This window comes from Xiphophorus hellerii, chromosome 3 (genome assembly GCF_003331165.1).
Source record: "Xiphophorus hellerii strain 12219 chromosome 3, Xiphophorus_hellerii-4.1, whole genome shotgun sequence".
Lineage (NCBI taxonomy): Eukaryota > Metazoa > Chordata > Actinopteri > Cyprinodontiformes > Poeciliidae > Xiphophorus > Xiphophorus hellerii.
The window spans coordinates 11376622-11397494 of NC_045674.1; the positions used below are offsets into that span (position 1 = coordinate 11376622).

Consider the following 20873-nt stretch of genomic DNA (forward strand, 5'->3'; position numbering starts at 1 on the left):
TAATAAATCCCAGGTTGAAGTGGTTTCCATAATACTACAGTTTCAGTTTTAAACTATTCAGTTATTTCACTGATGTAGAAAAGGGCAAGTTTAGGCCTGTAGTGATTTTTGAAGGGTTTTCCTGAACTATGAAGATCAATGCACATCTGCCTCTTTTGAATAACTTCTTGCTTTTCTCTTTTGAAGAGTGGCTAAAAGAGACAACACTCTGTCATGACATATTACACCCTGGAGAAACTGGGACTGACAAATTACTAATTAAAAGTTCCTAGGTAAATCTTTAACAATAAAAAGCTGTATTTATCCTAATTGGTTTATCCTAATCTTCACCAGTAAAACTGTAGAAGGCACTGCAAAAGATGCACAATGGATTTCTAGTAACACATAGGTGTTTCTCTTGGGAAAGAAATTAAGCTTCAGTATTTATGAGCAGCAGTATTTATGATACTGCAAAATAAAAAAAAAATCTTATCAAAGTGAAACAGATGTTTACTAAATGATACCTGTTTAGGAAGATTCTCCCCCTTCAGGTCATCATTTATTTTGTTGCGTCTTTGGGTGCAATCAATTCAGTTGGATTAGTCTCAATCAGATGCTGCAATTTTACTTTATTCTTTCATTCAAAACAGCAGGCCCAGGGATAACTTGGGCCAACACCCGCCATCTGGCCCAGGGATCAAGTGATCTCAGATCATTTCAAATTGAACCACAAATTCTTGACCGGATTGAGATCAGGGCTTTAACTTGAGCACTAAAATATTTACCTTATCAGTTTTGAACAATTTCTAAGTAGCTTAGAAGGGATTGCAAGTGGATGGATGGATTCAGGAGTCAGATTATCTTATATTTTTTCTTCCATTCATGTTTCCCTCTACATCTATGAGCCCTCCAGGGAACGTTACTAAAGAGCATTCCCAGACCATGATAGCGCCAAAGATATGGTTCACAAAGCAAATGAGCCCGTGTCATACTCCTCCCATTTGACCAAAATGGACTTAACTAAACTCCATAGGAGGTGCAATGAGTTAGAAATCGCTCTTCGTATCAATCTCATGACTTTTATTTTCAGCTATCTTTTCTATGACTTGCTTCTTGTGTTCTTCATGCTACAATAGCAGGTGATGAACCAGAAGTCGGAGTTTTCAATCCCAGCTATTTTCATACTACAATAACTTGACACATTACTGCATTGCAGTAATCTGACTACTGTTAGCATCACTTAGCTGAACCTCTATTGAGTTAGGTCAGTTGCTATAAAGTCGCCGAATATTTATGCAAATACTTACTTTAACCAGCATATTTTTAAACAACTGGCAGTTTTTAAAAAGCATTTCACTTTGACATGATTTTATTCATCAAAGGACATATGTAGACCATGATGTTGCTTATAAAAGCAATATAAAAGTTAGTGAAAGAGTGGGTTTACCATTTGCAAATCTATAAATAATATACTACTGTATTATTGTAAAAAGTCCAAAAACGTAGACGTTAATATCTTCCTTTTACATCCCTATTCCAAACTGGTAGCTCTAGTGATTGTGTTTGACATTCTGTCTGTCCCTGCTGTGAGCTTCTCCAGCCGTAGAGGCTTCAATAAAACAGGGACTGCCCATCTTACGGATGGAGGTTCTGCGGGGACAGCGGGGTAGGAGTTGTTGCAGAAGACGGAGGCTGCAGGTCCACGTCGCTACGGGAGCGAGACTGTTTACGAGAAGAGCCACGCCGCCGAGACGAGTGCCGGTCCACGCGGGCGCTCTCGCTGCGTCCTACTTTCCTGCTTTATGGAGGGAAGGTAAGAGAGGACGAGGGGGACAGGATGACGAAGGTGAAACGAAACAGGGACAGGATAAAGATGTGGGAGGAAAAAAAGAGAAAAAGAAACATACAGATCCAAAAGACAGTAGAAAAAAAGAAAATTACAGAAAGGTGCAGGGATGGAGTAAAATTTTGAGTTAATTATCAGAATAGAGAGAATAATGGATGACTGAAATTAATTAAAAGATTTACAGATAAAAAAAGAAAAAACTAACAAAGACAAATACTGACTGAAACGTAAATATGCATGGCATGCCATGCATATATTAGTATGACAAAAAACACTGAATTTGTTTTTTGACATCATAGCATCTGAATGCCACGTAGCAAGTATCTTTGCCATGCATTGCCTCTATAATTAATTTAGTTTTATCTCTCCAGTTTCGAATAAAGCAGATATTTACAATCCAGCTGTTCTCCATAATCTAGCTAATCCGGTCGCATCTGTTTTTACATACTTAGCCAGTTTGTGTTGTATTGTAACAGGAACACAAAACTCAGTGTAAAGTGCGTTTGCTTATGAGAATTGCGCTCTCTGTCTGCATCATATGTGAACAGATATTGGGGCCTGAAGCGTGTCTCTGCTGTTTTCTCTGCTGACACCCACCTTGGCTTCCGTCTGCAAAAACACGGAACATCACACTGTTACACACTCCTCTTCGCCCTTCACACAGCTGACTTCAACCACAGTCACAACCAGAACATGCATGTACGCACACCCCAACATGAGTGACACCCTGGAGATGTTACTGAACCACTGTCCGAACTGCATGCCAGGTACGATGCTAAAAGCTCCTGGCAACAACATGGAATCACACAAGACGCAAGCAGAAATGCAGGGCTGGTCCTGATTTTGACAAACGGAAACACACCTTAGGAAGCACATTGACTAAGCAGCTAAAATACAACTAAAGCTTGACTGAAGGTCGAAACTTCACTTGCGGCTGAAAAGCTGGACCTTGGAAAGCAAATATTCGCTGTAATCAATAATCAAACTGTATTCATTACAAACTGATCAGCATTGTGAATATGTGCCTGATTCCAATGAAAAAAAAAGGTTGTAACAACTCTGCAACTGAGGCCAATAAAATCTGCGATGAAGCTCTGATGTTAAAATGAGAAGAAACACACAGAAACAAAAGGAACAGAGAGATAGCAGAAAAGGAAAACACATGCCATTGTGAGGAAGATGAATGAAGAAGGATAAAAGGGAGAGGGAAGGCAAGGGGGCTGAGTCCACGTTCACCTCGGTGAGGGTCCGTCTCAAAACTGCAGGATCTGTTAGCTAGCGAGCGACGGGCGGCATGACAAGAGCTAGCACACAGCAGGGACAGACAGCTGGGGGAGTTTTACCACACTCCCACAGCCAGCACAATTCAGACACATTCGGCTTTTTCTCCCCATTTCCCGCTCTATCCAATTTAATCCCCATCTCTAGTCCTGAGCCAATACACTGATGTTAATTGGATAATATTTTCTTTCCTGTCTTCATTCTTCCTTCTCACCTTTCTCTGTCCGACTCCTCTGGGTGAGCGTCGTGGGGTGAGCTGTGCTCAATGATAGGAACAACGGCTCCGATCTCTGGAAGGAGCAAGTCTGTCGGCGAGGGGAGGTCTGAGCAAGTGATTGGCTGACCTGAGAGTGTAGAAAACCTCATTTTATAATCAACAAAAAATTAAAAGTCAAAGGCAGTCAGATCACAGTTCAAGTACAATTGAGCTTAACAAAAGAATCATTCAGCGACTGAGAATTTTGCAACAATCATTGTGAAATTTGCCCAACAGAAACTCCAAAAATATTCATCTTTTTATTTGATAGAAAATTTTGATTTGATCAGAGTAATGTAATAAAATCAAAGTTAGGGTTGACAGAATGTGAGCCTCTGCCACAATTTCAAATTGTTTATCTTTTCTGTTTCCCCTTCCTTAGAGCTATAGCTCCAAATATTCCAATATTGAGAAATGTCCAATATTCCCTGTCACTCATTTCAGACTGTAAAACTCATATTTATAGATTATACAGCATAAAACATTTCAAATTTCAAGCCGCTATTTCTTGTAATTCGGACGATTTTGGCTTATAGATAATGAAAATAAATATTGGAAGCTCATGGTGACCCATCCTAATTGACTAATAAGCTCTTCACAATCATAAAGGTTTTCTGAGCCTCTAGATGTTCTCTTGGTCTGGGTCACTAGGTTTCACCATGGCAGAGACATGGCTGTATTTTCACTGGGATTAAAAAGATGCGTTCATGTTAGGACTGAATTCAATGTGTCAAAATTGTAAAACATGCTAAAGCACTCCAGCAGTTAACTCTAATCAGTTTTCAGAGTCAATATAAAGTAGAATTTCCTGTGTTACCATCGGTTGGAGTGGGCTCTGTGGTGGTGGGAGTCAAGTTGTTGCCAGCAGGCTCCGCATTTGGCACTGAGGCTGAGTTTTCAGGTTTTTTGATGGAAGGAACTGGAGTTTCGGTCAATGAGCCTCTGCCAGGACCCCCTTTAACTTCCCTTGCCTTAGTATCTTTGTCCACTGCAGGAGAAGAAATGGATATATTTATGAAATCGGAACTGTTAACAACAACAGCTGCAGAAAGCCATAACCCAAAAGCACCCCAGTCAGGTAAAAAAACAAAACAAAGGCAAAAGAAACCCAGAAAAAAACTATGAGACAAGTAAAGAATTTGAGTATGTTTGGTGCAATCAAGGCTCCTGTTAAGGATGGGATGGTTAGATTGAGGATCTTAAATCTTCTAAACAAGTTTCTTTAGGACACCACAACTAAATATCCACTGAAACGCAGGTGAAGAACGATGCACCCACACACCCTTGCTGTTTGATTTAAAACATGCAAACATGCTGATGCATTGATTAGTAGGGATGAAGTCAATCTACAGATAATAAGGGAGGACTCTGAACAAAGAGTACCTTCAGGATCTTTTAGTTTGCCTTCGACTGCTATAGGAAAGAAGGGCAGGACAGGTTCTTATATGCAGACCATTCATTCAAATCAATATGCATGTTTTTTAATGTTTCTAAAACACATAGATGTTTGTACATGTATGGTTTTTATATAATTAATAAATGTAATTTTAAATGTTTAAAATAAATCTGTATGAACATAGCAAAAAATTCAATACGAAATGTTGAAAAAACAAAGAAAAAAGTATCTTACCACTGCCTCCAATCCAGATTGGAACATGGAACCCCCGAGTCTTGGATTTTTGAGGATCATGATTCTTCTACAAAGAAGAACACAAGGGTAGAATAAAACAGAAGGCGAAACAAAAATCTCAAGTAAAAGTAAAAGAAAATGCATCCTGAAAATGGGTAAAGTTGATTTAATTTACTTTCTATAACTGGACAAGGATGTTTTCTTTCTGCACTCATGAGGATACCATACCTTAATCCAAGGGAAACCTCTTTTGGACTTTTTACTATCTCCTGCCCTGTTTTTGACTTCGAGGTGCTTCATGTAGGCAGCCACTGCAGCAAAGATGGCTTGGCTAGAAAAAAAGTTAAAGACAGTGGTTATCTAAAAATGAAGCGACAAAAACGCTTTCTAATTAAATATTTTTTTGGACATTTCTTCAGAATTCTACCAAGAGGGATTGACACATCAGCAGAAAACAGGAAGGCCCCCCGTGCAACCACAAAGTTGCTCACTTATATCTGTTTGAGCTTTCTGTTATTGAAAAAGCTGGATTTCATAATTTAGGCAGCTTTAAGGAAGAACTGAAGGTCTGTATTCTCTAGGAAACACACACAGACTGTCGTTTGCATGTTGTTATGCTAACAATGCTAAAATAACGCTAATATAAGATGCTAATGCCAGTTTAAAATGTCAACACTGACTGTTCTCTGTCTACACACAGAAAGCTGCTTAACTATGGTATAGTTAAAATATTTATTTGCCTCTCACCCTTAACATTAAAATCTTGACACTAAGTACCACCACATGTTAAAACGATTCCTGCTACAGCCATACCTTATTAAAGGCTGATGGCACTTATTAAAAATTCTGTAGTGTTTATTAATGAAGAGTTTGATCCTGCTAAATAAACAACAGCTACCATCATTAACGCCATTTATCAGATGCCAGGTAGCAATGGAAAGATAATGATTACTGATGAAACTGGCTTCGCATTTCTCCGTAAGTAGTAAAGAATCAAAGGAAATATGCTGAATTTTGTAAATAAAAGTTCGAGAGAAATCAAACCAATGGACAAAAAAGCAAAACGAACTTAAAACAAAGGCAGAGGAAGAAAGAGAAAAAAATAACCAGGGGTGGGGTTGTTTTTCAGAGGTAGAGCTTCAAATAGTGGGAAGAAGAAAAAAGATGTCAAGTGTGGAGACAGAGGAGGAGCTGAGGAGATATTGGAGAAATGGAGGAGCACCCGGTGTGGAGCCCCACAGTAGCAGAGCTTCATATTAGAAACCAACACACTGTTTGGAAGCACATCCTCCATTGGATACAATGACAACAGAACAAAGTCAAACTACAATATCCTTCAGAGCATGTTTAAATTATCACTCTTTGTCAAAGGCAAATGAAAATATAACAAAACTTAGAGTGGATCATAAAACATACAAAAAAATAAAAAATTAGTAAGGTTTTAGAGAATGAAAGCATACACATTAAGTTAACTCTTCTGCAAAGCTAACTTTATAAATGAGCATTTGGTGGACTTGAATGCATAAAAGTCTTGTGGTTTGGCCACACCCAAGCTAAGCATGAAGATGCAATGTACGAAAACAAAAAACAGCAAGGAAAACTTTTCAAACTTAATGAGTAAAAAAAGGGTATAACTTACCATTTATCCTCATCTGGGACAAAAGTAAGTCTAAAACAAAAGACAGGAAACAGATACACAATGACTTATCAACAATAAACCAGAGTTATTCACAGCTTACCTCTTCTTTTTAAGTAGCATTTTCCTGTTCGCTTGCTCGACTAATTATCAATTCTGTTTTGGGTCGGTGGAACTTAAAGTGACTAAGTTTATCTTGATGCAACTCAAAGCTGACAATCTGGTTGTTGTGCTCAGAGTTAAAGCTTTTGATCATATTCTAAGGTTTGCACAAAAAAAGAAGACCAAAAAAGAAACAAAATGAAAAAGATCAAAAATATGAAATGAAAAGCATCCAACAGTTCAACAATGTCTGTCCTTCTACTGCAAAAACTATACTTATACAAGCAGAAGAAATGCAAATTAAAACTTTGGTCTCCCAAATATCTGCTGACGTTTCTTCTCCGGTAAAAAGAGTCTGCAAAAAGGAAATCTGAATTGCTCCAACACAGCGGAAACGCTCTATTTAACCATGTTTTTGTCTGATGCAACATGCAGGCAAGACTGCAGACATTCGACCCTTCTGTTTTGAGATGAACATAAAAGAATGGGAGGGGTTTTCCCGGGATTTCCCTGCATTATCCAATCAAATGTCTAGTCCATCTAGTTTGCATCACCACAGAGACCAATGAGCAACAAATGGGGTGAGGTCACTGTGCTGTGGTCAAGTGAGAGAGGAGGTTTACGTGTGTGGAGGGTGATCGGGTGCAAGACTGTGGGAGATTGTAGCAGGCAGAGGAATAGAGAGACAACTGTTAGAAGGAATGAATAGAGCAAAGCTTGTTGGATCATTTGTGCAATGGCGATAGACATCCAACAGTGCTGAACCAACTGACAGTCTGAAGCTGAATTAATGTCTTGAAAAGTTTGGAAACTCCTTCCACTATCCCTGCCTGTTTTCACAGGGTGACAGAAGAGTGTGAACACTGTATTTTCTTTCCTTTCATTTCCACTTCCTCCTGCTTTGTCCTGACAGGATGAAGTTAGACAATCCTCTGCCCTCTCCGTGGCCTCCTTTGCCTCCCTGTCTGACCCTTCGTCTGAAAAACCGTTGATGGCTGCAGGGTCAAGGACAACTTTCAGCTGAGATCTGCTGCTCTCTGCACATCGCAGAAGCAATGCTGCACTGATAACCTTCAGGATCCTTTGCTCTGTGTCTCTTGTTGTGCATAACGCCCCCACCTCCACCCCAACGAACACTTGGCTGAACTCCAGGGAGAGCCTTCCTGCCAGCGTGGCACTGCTGCCTCCATCTTTTCCTCTCTGCCTTCTCATTTCCTTCTCACGCTGTTTTGCTGCGCTTCTGTCGCAGATCTCCTGCCAACACTCTCACCCTCAGTGCTTCTTTTTCCTCTAATTTGCTGCTGGATTCCCCACTGTGTTTCGGGTTAAATATATTGCATGCATGCATAAATTGAATGCATACACAGTTGGTACTTTTATTGATTCCCATCCAGGAATGTCTAAATGATAATCAAAAAGATTACACAGCGAGGAGCTTTTGAAGATAATTGTATATTATTAGGGTTGGATGATTATCAGATTCTTCCTTATGACTGAGTAACTAAAAAGGTATCCAGAGTTCATACATAGTCTGGAAAAATATGGGATTTTACTTGCTTACATTTCCAGCCTTTATTCTTTAACATTCTCTTCTTGTGCTTACCATCTTTCTTCCCTTTGTCCTCTGTTTCTTTGTTTCCTCATGTCCTACCTGCCTTCCTCCCTCAAGTACTAAACCACTTTCCTCCTCCCTTGTGCCCTCACTTCTTTACCTCCTTCTTTACATTGTTCCTTCCTACTCTTCTTGTGTCCTTCCTTTCTCTCCTTCCCTTTCCTTTGTTGCATCCTACCTTTATTTTGCTCCTTCTTTCTTAGCAATCGAATTCGTACATATCTGTCTTTGCAACATATTTACTTGAACTGTACATTTTGTTATTTTTGTGATGCATGTCTCCATAGTTTGTGCTGAAAATCAAATTGAAAAAAACTAAAGCTGATAAATTTCACCAGAGTTTTCCAGTGGTTCAAAATTGGTATATTAAACATTCTTGTCGTTTTGTTCTTCACTAAGTTAAACTGCGAATTTAAGCTGATATTTGCTCCTTAATTGTACAGGCCACCTGCTTGGGTAGGATCTGCACTCAGCTGCTGAATAAAAACGCCGCTCCTTGCTTGTCAACCTTGACAGTCATTGTGTGGAAACTGTAACAGCACCAGCATCTTACGTGATGGGAAATATTTCCAGAAAGCAAATTAAAAATGTAGGGGCCTTTGTTCCAGCGAATATACTGGCAGAGTCTACAACAACCTGTGGGGAAGGTGCAGTACTGCTGTGCTCCATACAGCCACAGAAAAACTCTGGTCACTCCAGTAATTTTGACACCTCAAAATAAAGACCTTAAAGCCTAAGAGTGGCTGACATTTTATGCTGCTTTTATTCTTCAAATTTTAGTTTGCCTTGATACTTCTAACCAGCCCAAGATGGCATGTAATTAAATTCCTCAAAGTTGAACAGAAAAAAGGAAAACACTTGAATAAACTACAGAAGGATACAGTTCTAATTAAAAAAGCACTTCATGCAGACATAATCCCTCTCTTCAATGAGAGCAAAAGAGAAATGTTTTTGGTCAAATTCAGAGGAAAATGAGCCTCAACTTTTCGTCTGTGCAGAACATCAGAAAAGCCCAACATGTGAAGTAACTCCTGACAAAGAAAGAAAAAGCCACTTACTGTGAATCATACATCTTCTCCAACAGATTCTCGGCCACAGACTTCTCCTTCATATCCAACGGGACGCGGTCAGTGGGATAGTGATTCTCCACGTCCATCACCTGCTCCTCAAGGAGGGTCATACCCATCATCCTTTTTTGCCTGTGTAAGATAAAAAAAAAACAGGCAGAAACTGTTAAGGGGGATGTTTGTTGCAGATAATACAGGAAGCAGAGGTACATGGAAAAATGCAAAAACTAAATTAAAAGTTTGTTGCTGTAACAACAAAAAAAGTTTTAAAAATCCACAGAGGCTTTATAACTGAGAGGAGCACCGATTATGAATGTAATGGGAAGCAGCAAATGCATTTCCATAACCCATAAACTCCCTGTCAAACAGTTAAACCTAATGGTGCTTAGGAGACGGGAGGGGGGAAAAAATAAATGCAGCTGCTTTCAGTTCAAACGCAGCGTTCCAACTAGAAGAGGTTTACCTGAAATCTTCCAGCTGTTTGGCTACTTCAGCAGTTTGAAATTTCTGAACATCTGCAGCATAACGCCTTTGGGTGTCATCTGACAGCAATTCTGGGCGAGTTCGGTCTTGAAAAAGGAGGAGCAGAGTTTATAATAATTAACACTTCCTAAAAGAAAAGTTACAATCCACAAAAAACTCCAACATTTGTAATAGCTAAAAAATATATATATTGACCTACCCAATTCAAAGGATAAACTGGATGGCATCGACACTCTGAGAATCTGTAATAAACATCAAATAAAAACTGTAAAAAGTAAATAAAATCCATTTAAATTCTAAAGAATTATATGTTTTTGCATATATCTAGAACATTTCAAAGGCTTATAAAAAGTTATGCATAAATCCATGCAACCTTTTTAAAACTGAGGCTGTTTTAAGAAGTAGGCTTTGGCTATGGACCTTCTCACATTTACAGTAAATGAAGACACTTTGTGGGTTTTCTGCTGCAGAAGAATTATTGACTGCTAATGAACTTTTTTTAATAAAAAAAAACAAACTAAAGAACAAAAAATAGAAAATCATCTGCCACCTATTTAAATATATATTTTTGGCATTAAAAAAACAATAGTCTCTGATCAATTGTACTTAGATTTGTATAAATTAGTGAACTATTGGCTTTATGACTTGATTGAATCTGTGATGTGTGTTTTTGCAAACCTGAGATTAGACTTAAATCATTTCAGGGCCTGGTAATGACCAAATCAACATTAAAGACCGACAGAACTGATATTGTGCAATTGCTGTATTTCTCCACCAGGGGTCATTTCAACACCAGCAATAAAAACTAACTAAATATCAAAGTAGGAAGCAAAAGGATATTCATAATAAGAGCCGCGAAGCTCTTATGTGAATAAAAGTAGCTAAATAGTCTAACTTTGAGGCTGGAGAATTACTACAATGCTGCTTTTATTTATTTATTTTTAAACTTGAGACCTATGACGAATAATTCCTCCTCGGGGGTTTTTCCCACGATCCCGACAGGAAGTTGAAAGGTTAGAGGACACATGGAGAGAAAGCAGAGTTGACTAATATGTGGAGTCAGAGATGTCTGAGAAGGAGGTGCAGAGGAGATGTGAGAAAGGTCAGGTGTGCAGGGGGAAAAGGAGAATGTGTATATGAAAACAAAAAGATGCAGAGGGCAGCTGCTTTGATAGAGAGCAAACACAGATGACACACACAGTTGGGAACAAGCAAACAAACTCCTGGTCACACTGAGCGCTTCTCTCTTATCAGAGCAGGATATGACAGGTGCATCTAAATAATGTTGCATATTATTGAATATATTTGAAAAGAAATGAAAGTGATTTTATTATACATGAATGAAAGTATTCCCAGGATTTATTACTGTTTGCTTCGATGATTCTGGCCCACATATAATGAAAATCAAAAATTTTATTTCACAGAAAATTAGAATATTAAATAAGAAAAATAAATGATCAGAGTGGACAGGTGGCAAGTCCTGCTAGAGGAATGTGAGCAAAGCATGAAGTGCTCTAATGGCTATGCAGACTTATTAATGGATAAAACAAAGCAGACCAACACCAGCAGATGACACGGCTCCCTAAATCTTCATTGAATGTGGAAATTTCACACTGCAACTTTTACTCTCTGCCTCTCTGATCTTCCTGCAGCATATCAGACCTCGATTTCTAAATGTAATGGAAAATGTACCGTTGTCTGAGAAGAGGACTATGGGCCATTGACTAACAGTCCAGTTCTTTTCTTGCTACTACAGTTTTTGTTTTGTTTTCATCACAACCTAACCAAACATTAGTAGTTTGGCCAAGTGCAATGCCAATGCAGCACTGTCCCATTAAAGCTAACTGTTCTTGTTTATTTGCTTAATTTCAATTTTAAATACTGGCAGGTTTTTAAGGTGTTTACCATTATTATTTTTATACTTTAATTTGTCTACAGATCTTTGAAATTTGCTTTCATCTTAATTATTTTTTTAGTTTTATTTTTTTGCTGAAAAAATGTAGTTTTACTTACAGCACCCTTCTCCAAGAAGTTGTTGTAGAACTCTGGAAACTGTTTCTTGGTGTCTCTGGCATTGAGGTTCTTCACAATGTCAGCGTGAAGATAACACAACTGTGAAGGAGGCAGAAGATAAAGCAACATTTTAGTCAGGCATCTGCAACAGTTGTTGATGGAGGAAGTCACTTTAATATTCATCATAAATCCTAAAAATCATTGAAAAACCAGAAGTGTCAGACATAAGCTAACAATTTTACACTCTAGCAACTATGACAGTGATTCTTTATTCTTGTTATGTAATGTCTTTGCAATCTGTAGGCTCTATGTCAGCTACATGAACAAGTAATACTTAATTTTTATAGTATATTATGGTTACTGAACATTATTTATGTTAGAATTTGATACTTGCTCAAACTTGAGAGCTCTCAGATCAGAGAAGTTGAAAGGATGGGTAAATGGATGGAAGATGGACAAACAGATGACTGGACAGGTGAAGAAACAAATGGATGGATGGATAGTGAACAGACGACTGACAAGTAAATGAATGGATAGATGAGCAAATGAATGGGTAGACGGTGGAAAGGCAGACATAGATGGTAGATGACAGAGCCGATGGATCGATGGACGAATGATGGGTGAATAGAAGGACAGATGTACAAATGAATGGATAAGTGGATGAATGGACAGATGGACAAACAGACAGATGAATAATGGATGGAAACATAGAAAAATACAAATAGATAATGGACAATAAAAAGTATGATCAAATGCAAAAACAGCTCACTGGATGACCTTTCATGAATATCGTGGTTATAAGAAGTGAAATTTGAGACAATTTGCACCATTCAACCTCTTTTTATGCACAACAATCCAAAGGAACTCATCCTGTAAATCTGCAAAGTGAGACTTTACAAACTTTGAAAAGAGCACTTCATCAGTCTGTGGAAAACTCAGTACAAGTTACTCCTCTTCTACAGACTCTAATTCCCAAATGTAGGGCTGAATTTTTCAACTAACCTTGTCTGCTGTAACAGATTTTCAGTGAGTATGAAAGAGTCAAAGGCGAGCAAGTGCTCCATTTACACTTCATAGATCCATGAGAAAAAAAAGTAGGGCAAAGGTAAAAGGTTAAATCCAAACCCATTTAAGGTAGAACTAGATTTTTTCCCCAGGAGAAATTTAAAAAGTTACTTTACAACAACAAGAAAAAATACATATTTTAAGAGTGCAGAGAGTAATTAAACAACATGAGGATAACGTTATAGGTACAAAGTTGTATTTTTGATAAGTAAAGATAAATAGATAAAAAATAAGCCACTTGTATCCAAAGACAGCACATCTTTTTTGGGGAGTCCAGCCTTTTTTCAAAGTAACACACAACAAACAGACAAAGCATGCTCTAGAGAGGGTATTTCTGTGTTTAGCCTGCAGTGTAAATTCCTCTACACTCTTGGAATGAGAAGGTGAGGCAGAGGGGGGATTCAGTTCACTGAACTTTACAGATTTGGCGTTGGATATTTCTGAGGTCTTTGGACAGCTGTCAGTAAAAGGAAGACATAATAAATAAATTAATAATGAGCAAAAAGTCAACACATGTAACAATAAAGGGCTTTTTCTATTAAAGGTTAATAAAAAATGACAACCTTAAATTGAAGGTCAATCATTTTTCTTTAAAACAGTGTAAAGAAATAAAAGTAATATAAAATATATATAGGTACACCAGACGCTTCAACACACCACATAAAAACCCTGGTTTTTCCTCCTCATTCACTAAGTCAGACTAAACTTGTCCTGTTTTATGTTAGTTACTATGAAATGATTTATTTTCTTAGATTTTAGAATAATAAATAAATATATAATTAAACAGCAAGTATTTTTTTCTATAATTTCTCTCATTTTTTACAATTCCAAAATGATTCTGGTAATTATTTTGTTATCCATTTAGTGACACTCATGTTATTTTCTATTACAGATCCCTTGTCTGGTATGGAATTTTGTTCTTTTCAAAAAAATGTGTTGAGCAGAAAAGGCATAAAATCACTTAAGGCCCTCTGTATCATTCACTTTCATATATTAACAGTGTTTAGGAACTACATTTTGCAACAACTATATATTTTTATTTAGATAAAATTCCTCACAAACATAGAGAAGCAAAGGTGATTCATTTGTGGGAATCTACTGTGCACAACTGTCCCCAACCCTAATCTTCCCCCCTCATTTCCTGTCTGCTTCGGCACAGACATAACTCCACTAAATACCTGCAAATTTGAAACCAAATCCCTGACATTATTAAAAGGAATCCACATTAATGTGTGAAAAGTGAGTGAATTTCTAAACACTCCAACCTTTTGAAATAACCATGTGAAATTCAGACTGTAAAGTGAAACATCTTTCAGCTTAAAAAATGTAAACACATCTGTAATCCCCTTATCCATCAAAATGTATCTTCTCTACACAAGCTGTTAGGTTCTCACCAAGGGCGCAGGGTCAAACTGGAGAATGACATGCTGCATGAACACCAGCAAGTGAGTTGGCCGTTTCTTCAACAAGTCGATGCTGTCGAAGTGTGGGCATTTGTCATCTGCTGACTGCGACAAACAACGAAAGAGCGACAAGAAGATGGAAGAATTACAAACTTAAGCTAAAGGTAATGATACAGTTAGATTCAACAGTTTCTCTTGCACTTTACTCACATCTGCTAGATCATTCTCAAAGTCCTCATCTTCAGCCCCAATGATGCTCATGGCTGGCTTAGAGCGCTGAGCTCCAAACAAACCCTGCAATGGAGAGACAGAAAAAGAAAAGGGGAGAAAACAAAATGCTTAGTAAATATTATGATTTTCATTATACATCTCGAGACCTTATCCTCAATCTTTTGATTCAATAGATCATTGCTAAGCAGAGGTAAATAGTAAGCCAGATAGGAGACAGAACACAGGGAATTTTCCAAGTGTAAAATCACAAGTAACAACAAAAAAATGTATCACGATTTAATTTGTCAGATTAGCAAAAAGACCCATCGATTTCAAATACCATTTGCTAAAACATAAAACATTCAGCATTATTAAACATATAAGCAGATATCTGCAGCTTATATGCCGTTACAGTTAGGTTATTTGCTGAGCTCAGGAGGAAGTTTTGACTCGGGCAGCGGCAAGTACTTACTCAACATACAACTCAGCAAACAATAGTCCTGTAGATGTCATGAAGTAACAGCAAGGATCTAAACATGGCAGTGAGTTAATCTGAAAATAAAGGTTTAGGCCAGCCCTTCTCTTTGAAATCAATGAATAGGAGGGAAAATGCTTCGGAACATGTGACTAACTTACTTCCACCCTTTACACCATTCACCACTTCCCCTTCCCCAAAACACACAAACAAAACACAGCTCCTGTATTCAGTCCTCTGAAGGCCACAGACCCAGAGCCGCCAGCAGGGAACACCCAAACACACATCAAAAGGCTAAACTGTACAACGCTGGGTGACAACAGTGGGCACAGTGTAAGAACTTGGTGATGCTGAAAAAGAAGGAAGAAGGTGTGATGTGTACAGTGCCAAGAAAAGGCATTTGCCTTCTTACCGATTTTAGCTTTGGTTGTCATGCTTTAAATCTTTCAGATCAAACAAATTTCACTATCATAGATAGCCAGAGTAAATACAAATGCAGTTCTCAATTACAAAACATGCTGCCCTTACCAACTTGGCGCTAAGTGAAAACGTGTGTGCCCCTAAACCTACTAAGTGGTTGTGGCAACCATTTGGCAGCAACCGCTGTTACAGTAGAGAAAATATAGTCCACTCTTTTTGCAAAATTGATTTATTTTAGCCTCACTGGGAGGCTTTCTAGCATAACCAGCATCTCAATTGGATGTGAGCCCAGAGTTTGTCTAAGCCAGTTCAAAACCTCTCTTTTGAAGAACCAGTAATAAGTGTAATTGCCATCAGTAAAATCTGATAAGAAAAATGTGAGGACAGTGTTTTTATGTACAGTCTGAAGTGAGACAGGGGTCTCTTCCAACTTCCAATAGACTGGACCACAACAAACACAATAGCAAGCAAACCCAGAGGCATCCAATGGACTTTGACCTCTCAGTTGGAAGACCTCGACTTTGCAGATGACCTTACTCTTCCATCAACAAGCCACTGTAACATACAATCGGAAACTGACAGAATCAACAAACACGCCAGACAGGTCAGAATTAACATCAACAGCTCCAAAACTCAAGAGATGTGCAGAATTTCCCCTCAACAGAATCCAGATGAATGGAGCACCACTTGAGTTTGTGGAGAATTGAACCTACCTCTGTAGCCTTATCAGAAAGGACAGTGCTGTCCATAAAGACATTAGGGAAAGGCTGGGAAGCATTACGGTGTCTTTTCCAAACTCTGTTCCATCTGGAGAGCTAAATAATAGAGCTTAAAAACAAAGATGTTCCTGTACAACAGCAACGTCTAGTCGTCCTCCTGCATGGTTCAGAGTGTTGCCTTGTTGTCATACATTATGAGACTCTGCCAGAGCTTTTGGCCAGTGCTCGACAGTCATCCCAGAAGAGCGGTGAAATGTGATATGTACACAAAGATCCACAAACCCAAATGTTAAATAACAAGTGATTGAATTCCTTTTAGAAAAATCTCAAAAATAACTCTCACTTAACTTTCCTTTGTTAGCTCATTATACATAATTTTAGCAAAGATATTTCAATCTTGTGTGATATTATTCTGCTGGCCCTGCCCTAATGCAATCATTTTCTCAAATACAAGACTTAATGAAATAAGAGTTTTCAAAAATACCCTTCAAGTGATCTTGCAAAATTTTTATAAAAACAGATTTTTTTTTTCAGATCCATTTTCAAAACAAGTTACATTATGCAGATAAAGCTACATCATATACAATATGTGAAGGCAGCAAAGAAAAAAAAATGACCAAGTGGAAAATCTTTTACCTAAAAATAACCTGATTTATTTTATGTTTTCTCATTTTCATGCAGCCACTGAAGTTAATAACTAACAAACAAACTCTTAGAAAAGGTTACTCTAATTGAAATTGTAATAAAGAGCATGTTTGCCTTTCAGGGTTTCTAAGTACACACACACACACACACACACACACGCCACATGGCATATGCAGATGCATACAGAAGAACAGTCATAACTTTCATCAGTCAGCTTGCATCCCTCAACTACCGTAGTATTAACCACAGATGCATTTCAGCTTTATAGGCTTGGTCACTGATGCACACTCTTAAAACTAACAAGATGGTGCTTCCTTTTGAAGGGGCTGGGATAAATTTAAGACATTAGGTAACCTGTCCTGCAGGCTAATGAATAAAACTGGAACTTCTTGCAGGGAGTCACGAATGCTGCAGCAGCTGGGATGAAAAATAAGAGAACCCTTTTGTTCAGGATAGAGGAAGTCAATATAATATACCAGGTAAACTGCAACACATATCTGGATGACTAGAGGCACAGCATAACAATAGGCGTAACAATATGACCCCTGAAAGACTAGTAATTAAGATGAATTACCTGTTTTTGTAACTTTTAGTGGCTGAGCTGGATTAACAAGCAAGTGAATATTTTATCCCCAAAAGTTAAAAGTAGTAAAAGCAGGAAAAATGGGCCAGCATGAGGATTTACGTTAGCTCGAAAGGACCCAATTTTAAGGGCTGAGTGAGGACATCGACAAAACGTGACGTCTTATGTGGTGTTCTCAGTCTGCGGTACTCCAGATTCATGAAAAGTATTTCAAGTAAGGAGCAGTAGGGAAACAGCAATGTGGTCAGGGGCAATAAAGTCTTATGCCTGTAAGAAATGAATGGAAGCCCACGTTGTCCGATTCAACTACTGAACTTCTGTAGCTCAAATTGCTCAAAGAAGTTATGGGTAGTTCTGATCGAAAGGTGTCCCAATAAAGAAAACATTGCATTACAGTTTGTTGCACATGGGACAGCATTAGCACAGATTTGTTAGGGTTCCCATGCTGAATCCTGTACACTTTTGAAAGAGCCAAAAATGGGTATGTGAGCATCAGAAATGGAGAACAGAGCAATGGAAGAAGGTGGTCCGGTCTGATGAAACAGGAACACTTTCTTCTGGAACATGTGGCACCGGGATGCAGTATGGGAAAAGGCCAAGCTGGCTTTGGCAGTACAATACTTTGGGTAATGTTTTACTTAGATCCATGTGGATCTTACTTTGACAAACTCCCATTACCTAAGCACTGTTGGCTACCATGTACCCAATTTAATAAAGACAGTATTCTCCATTGCTTAGGTCTTATTTCAGTAGCATACTGTTTCCTGCTAAAATGCAAAAATGGTTGAAGAATCATCAGAGAAGGACAAGTGAAAGGTGCTCATTTGACATCCAAATACTCCAGATCTCAATTAAATTAAGTATCTTTTGGGTCTCCTGGACAAATAAGACAAATCCAGAAAGAGTCCATCTCATAAAAAACTGGACTTAAAGGATCTGACGCTAACATTTTAATGCCAAGTACCACAACACAGTTTCAAGGATCTGGTGAAGGCAGTTCATCAAGTTCTATTTTAGCACCAACAGGGGATACATACACTAACAGGTACATTATTATGCCTGATTGACATATACATTTCTTTGTAGCACTTTAAGCAAGAGTTCCTAATCATAAAATGAAGGGTATTAATTCTCACCCTGCATTACAAAAACATTGAAATCAGTTGTTCTGGGGGCTAAATGGCAGATACACATTTACGCATAATGAAATGACTAGTGGCATTATGTTTGAGTCTGAAATCCTCCTGGAGAAGGGCAATGGCTAAGATAACAATGACAAAAACTACACTGTTTTTTACTTTTCAGTAAAGTAAAATAAAGTAAGAGTACTAATAAGTACTTCTACTTATAATAGTACTACATTGGTTCTTCAATAACTATTCTGTCTTCTTGGTTGTGGCAGATGGCGGGGTTGTGCTGGAGGGGGTTTTTCCTCTCCACTGTTTCTACATGCATGCTCAATATGAGGGATTGCTGTAAAGTCAACAACACAAAGGAAGCAATTATCTACTGTCACTATGTGCTTGTCCAGGAGAAGCTAATGCTACAAATTACTGACTTGATGCAATTTGCTATAAGGGTTTCCTTATAGAAAGCCTTATAAATTAATTTGAATAATGAGCTGAACTTGATGCACGGTTTGATGACTAGGATCAATTGTAAAGTATGTATTGATTGAACTAAAATTACTTTTTTGGACAGTACCTTGAGATGGTATGTTGTGAATTAGGGCAGTATAGTTAAAGATAATTGAACTGAATTAAATAATTAAAAAGAAATAAAAAAATATAACTGCCACTTTTCCTCAAAACCAAATGCATTAAGAAAATGTGAAGCACCTAAAAAAAATCCCCTTTTCGATGAATGCACAAGTCTAATTATACAAGTGAATTTGCAGTTACTTCGGCTGATTACGGGGGAACAAAAATAAAAATCCGCTTGATTTCTGGGGAAATCTGAAAGGGTGCTCCAGCAAGTCTGGATATGTGACTTTAATCAAGTGCATTTGGACAGCAATGTGGTAGCTCTGATAAATGCTTTGGGGTCAAAGAGAGGTCTTCTTGTGCATGACTTCAACAGAACTGGTGGCATGGGAGACAGAAAGTAGAACTGGGAGAAAGAGAGAGAAAATGTGTTCATTTATGACCGTATACAGTGGGCTGCATGCTGACAAAGGCCAGTGCTGGAGCAACATGCATAGGAGGGGTTAGCTAAACAGAGAGAGTCACAGGCTTGAGACAGCAAAAGCTGCACATCTGCAGAGATATACACAAACGCAACACTGAATCCAATGCTGGAAGTAAAGACATTTCTTCAAATTATGGCTTTTCCTGGTTGAAAGGCAAATGCTTTTCTTTAAAACTCCTTTAAAAGAAGAAGTGAAGTTTTAATAACTGATGCATCAAGCAGAAAATCTAACTGAAAGAAAACCCACCTTTCTATTTTAATATTCAAACAGGCCTTCAGACAGTTTAAATTATTTCAGTCAAGGGTAGGAATTTTTGTTCACATGACACCCTATATGTTTAACTCAAGTCAAAATAACGGCACTTGCTATGTTCTTCAAAAAACGACAATTATTTGACGACCTGTTGCATTTTTTCAGTGAATAAATTTCTTCTTACTAGGCCTGTCACGATAGCAAATTTTGCTCAACGATTAATTGTCTCAAAAATTATTGCGATAAACGATAATATTGTTTGAAGACCTTTTTACACTGATTTAATGGAAATGACGTAATAATGCATGCGATTTCCTGCCAAAGATTTTCAAAAGAACACTTAACACTGGAACTGATAAACAAAATAAACAAAACAACCAAAAACAAAAATAAAATTGATTCTCAGTCTCCATTAACAAAAAACTCACTTGAAAAAAAAGACTAAACAACATAAAGCCAAAGTGGAAATAAATACTGCATTCAATCAAAAGAGTGCAGATTATGAAGTCTGTATGCTATGTTGCCCTTCAGTAATAATTAGATTTAAATAGAGAAGATGGGCACATCGACTACCTGATGCAATAGTTCACACCACACGATTTTTTGCTGCTATTTTTCCCCTTACAACAATATTAGAACGTTGGTCTTTCTAAGATTGCGTGGTGTGTTACGGTAGATCGTCGTTGCCGCTCCGATCCAAATCAGGGTTTTTCCCGACTGGGAGCGTTAACGCAGCCTGTTGAATGTGACAGGTAGCCAATCAGAAAGCGTGGATTCTCCTCTGCACTTTCTGAGGGGAAATTACGGAGGGGAATCCCAAACAGCTGACACGTAGCAACCCGAAGTCCAGCGGACATTGGAGATGATATGTGGAAACAACATTAATGTTTGTTCAACATTTCATGCAAAGAATATAGAAATGACCAGGGGAGGAGTTGGAGCGAAATTGCTACCGCAGTTGATAAACCTGGTAACTTTTCAGCTGTTCTTCGTTAACGTGACATAAAT

The 20873-nt window shown here is 38.1% G+C and overlaps 1 protein-coding gene across 10 annotated transcripts in view; it reads right to left on the reverse strand.

Moving 5' to 3' along the window:
- The window catches only part of arhgef1 (Rho guanine nucleotide exchange factor (GEF) 1), a 48625-nt gene that overhangs the window by 11192 nt on the left and 16560 nt on the right, over positions 1-20873 (reverse strand). For 3 of the 10 annotated variants that reach the window (XM_032557657.1, XM_032557653.1, XM_032557655.1), the window contains exons 2-15: positions 14584-14670; positions 14365-14478; positions 11906-12004; positions 10092-10134; positions 9873-9978; positions 9401-9541; positions 6632-6661; positions 5221-5323; positions 4993-5059; positions 4746-4775; positions 4180-4350; positions 3321-3450; positions 2423-2434; positions 1619-1777 (exon numbers count right to left, since the gene is read on the reverse strand). In XM_032557657.1, coding sequence (XP_032413548.1) covers positions 1619-1777; positions 2423-2434; positions 3321-3450; positions 4180-4350; positions 4746-4775; positions 4993-5059; positions 5221-5323; positions 6632-6661; positions 9401-9541; positions 9873-9978; positions 10092-10134; positions 11906-12004; positions 14365-14478; positions 14584-14634 — 1256 coding nt within the window. In that variant the 5' untranslated portion in view covers positions 14635-14670. Of the gene's footprint in view, positions 1-1618; positions 1778-2422; positions 2435-3320; positions 3451-4179; positions 4351-4745; positions 4776-4992; positions 5060-5220; positions 5324-6631; positions 6662-6731; positions 8130-9400; positions 9542-9872; positions 9979-10091; positions 10135-11905; positions 12005-14364; positions 14479-14583; positions 14671-20873 lie in introns of those variants that run through there. The other 7 variants (XM_032557654.1, XM_032557656.1, XM_032557659.1 and 4 more) reach the window with 7 other exon arrangements.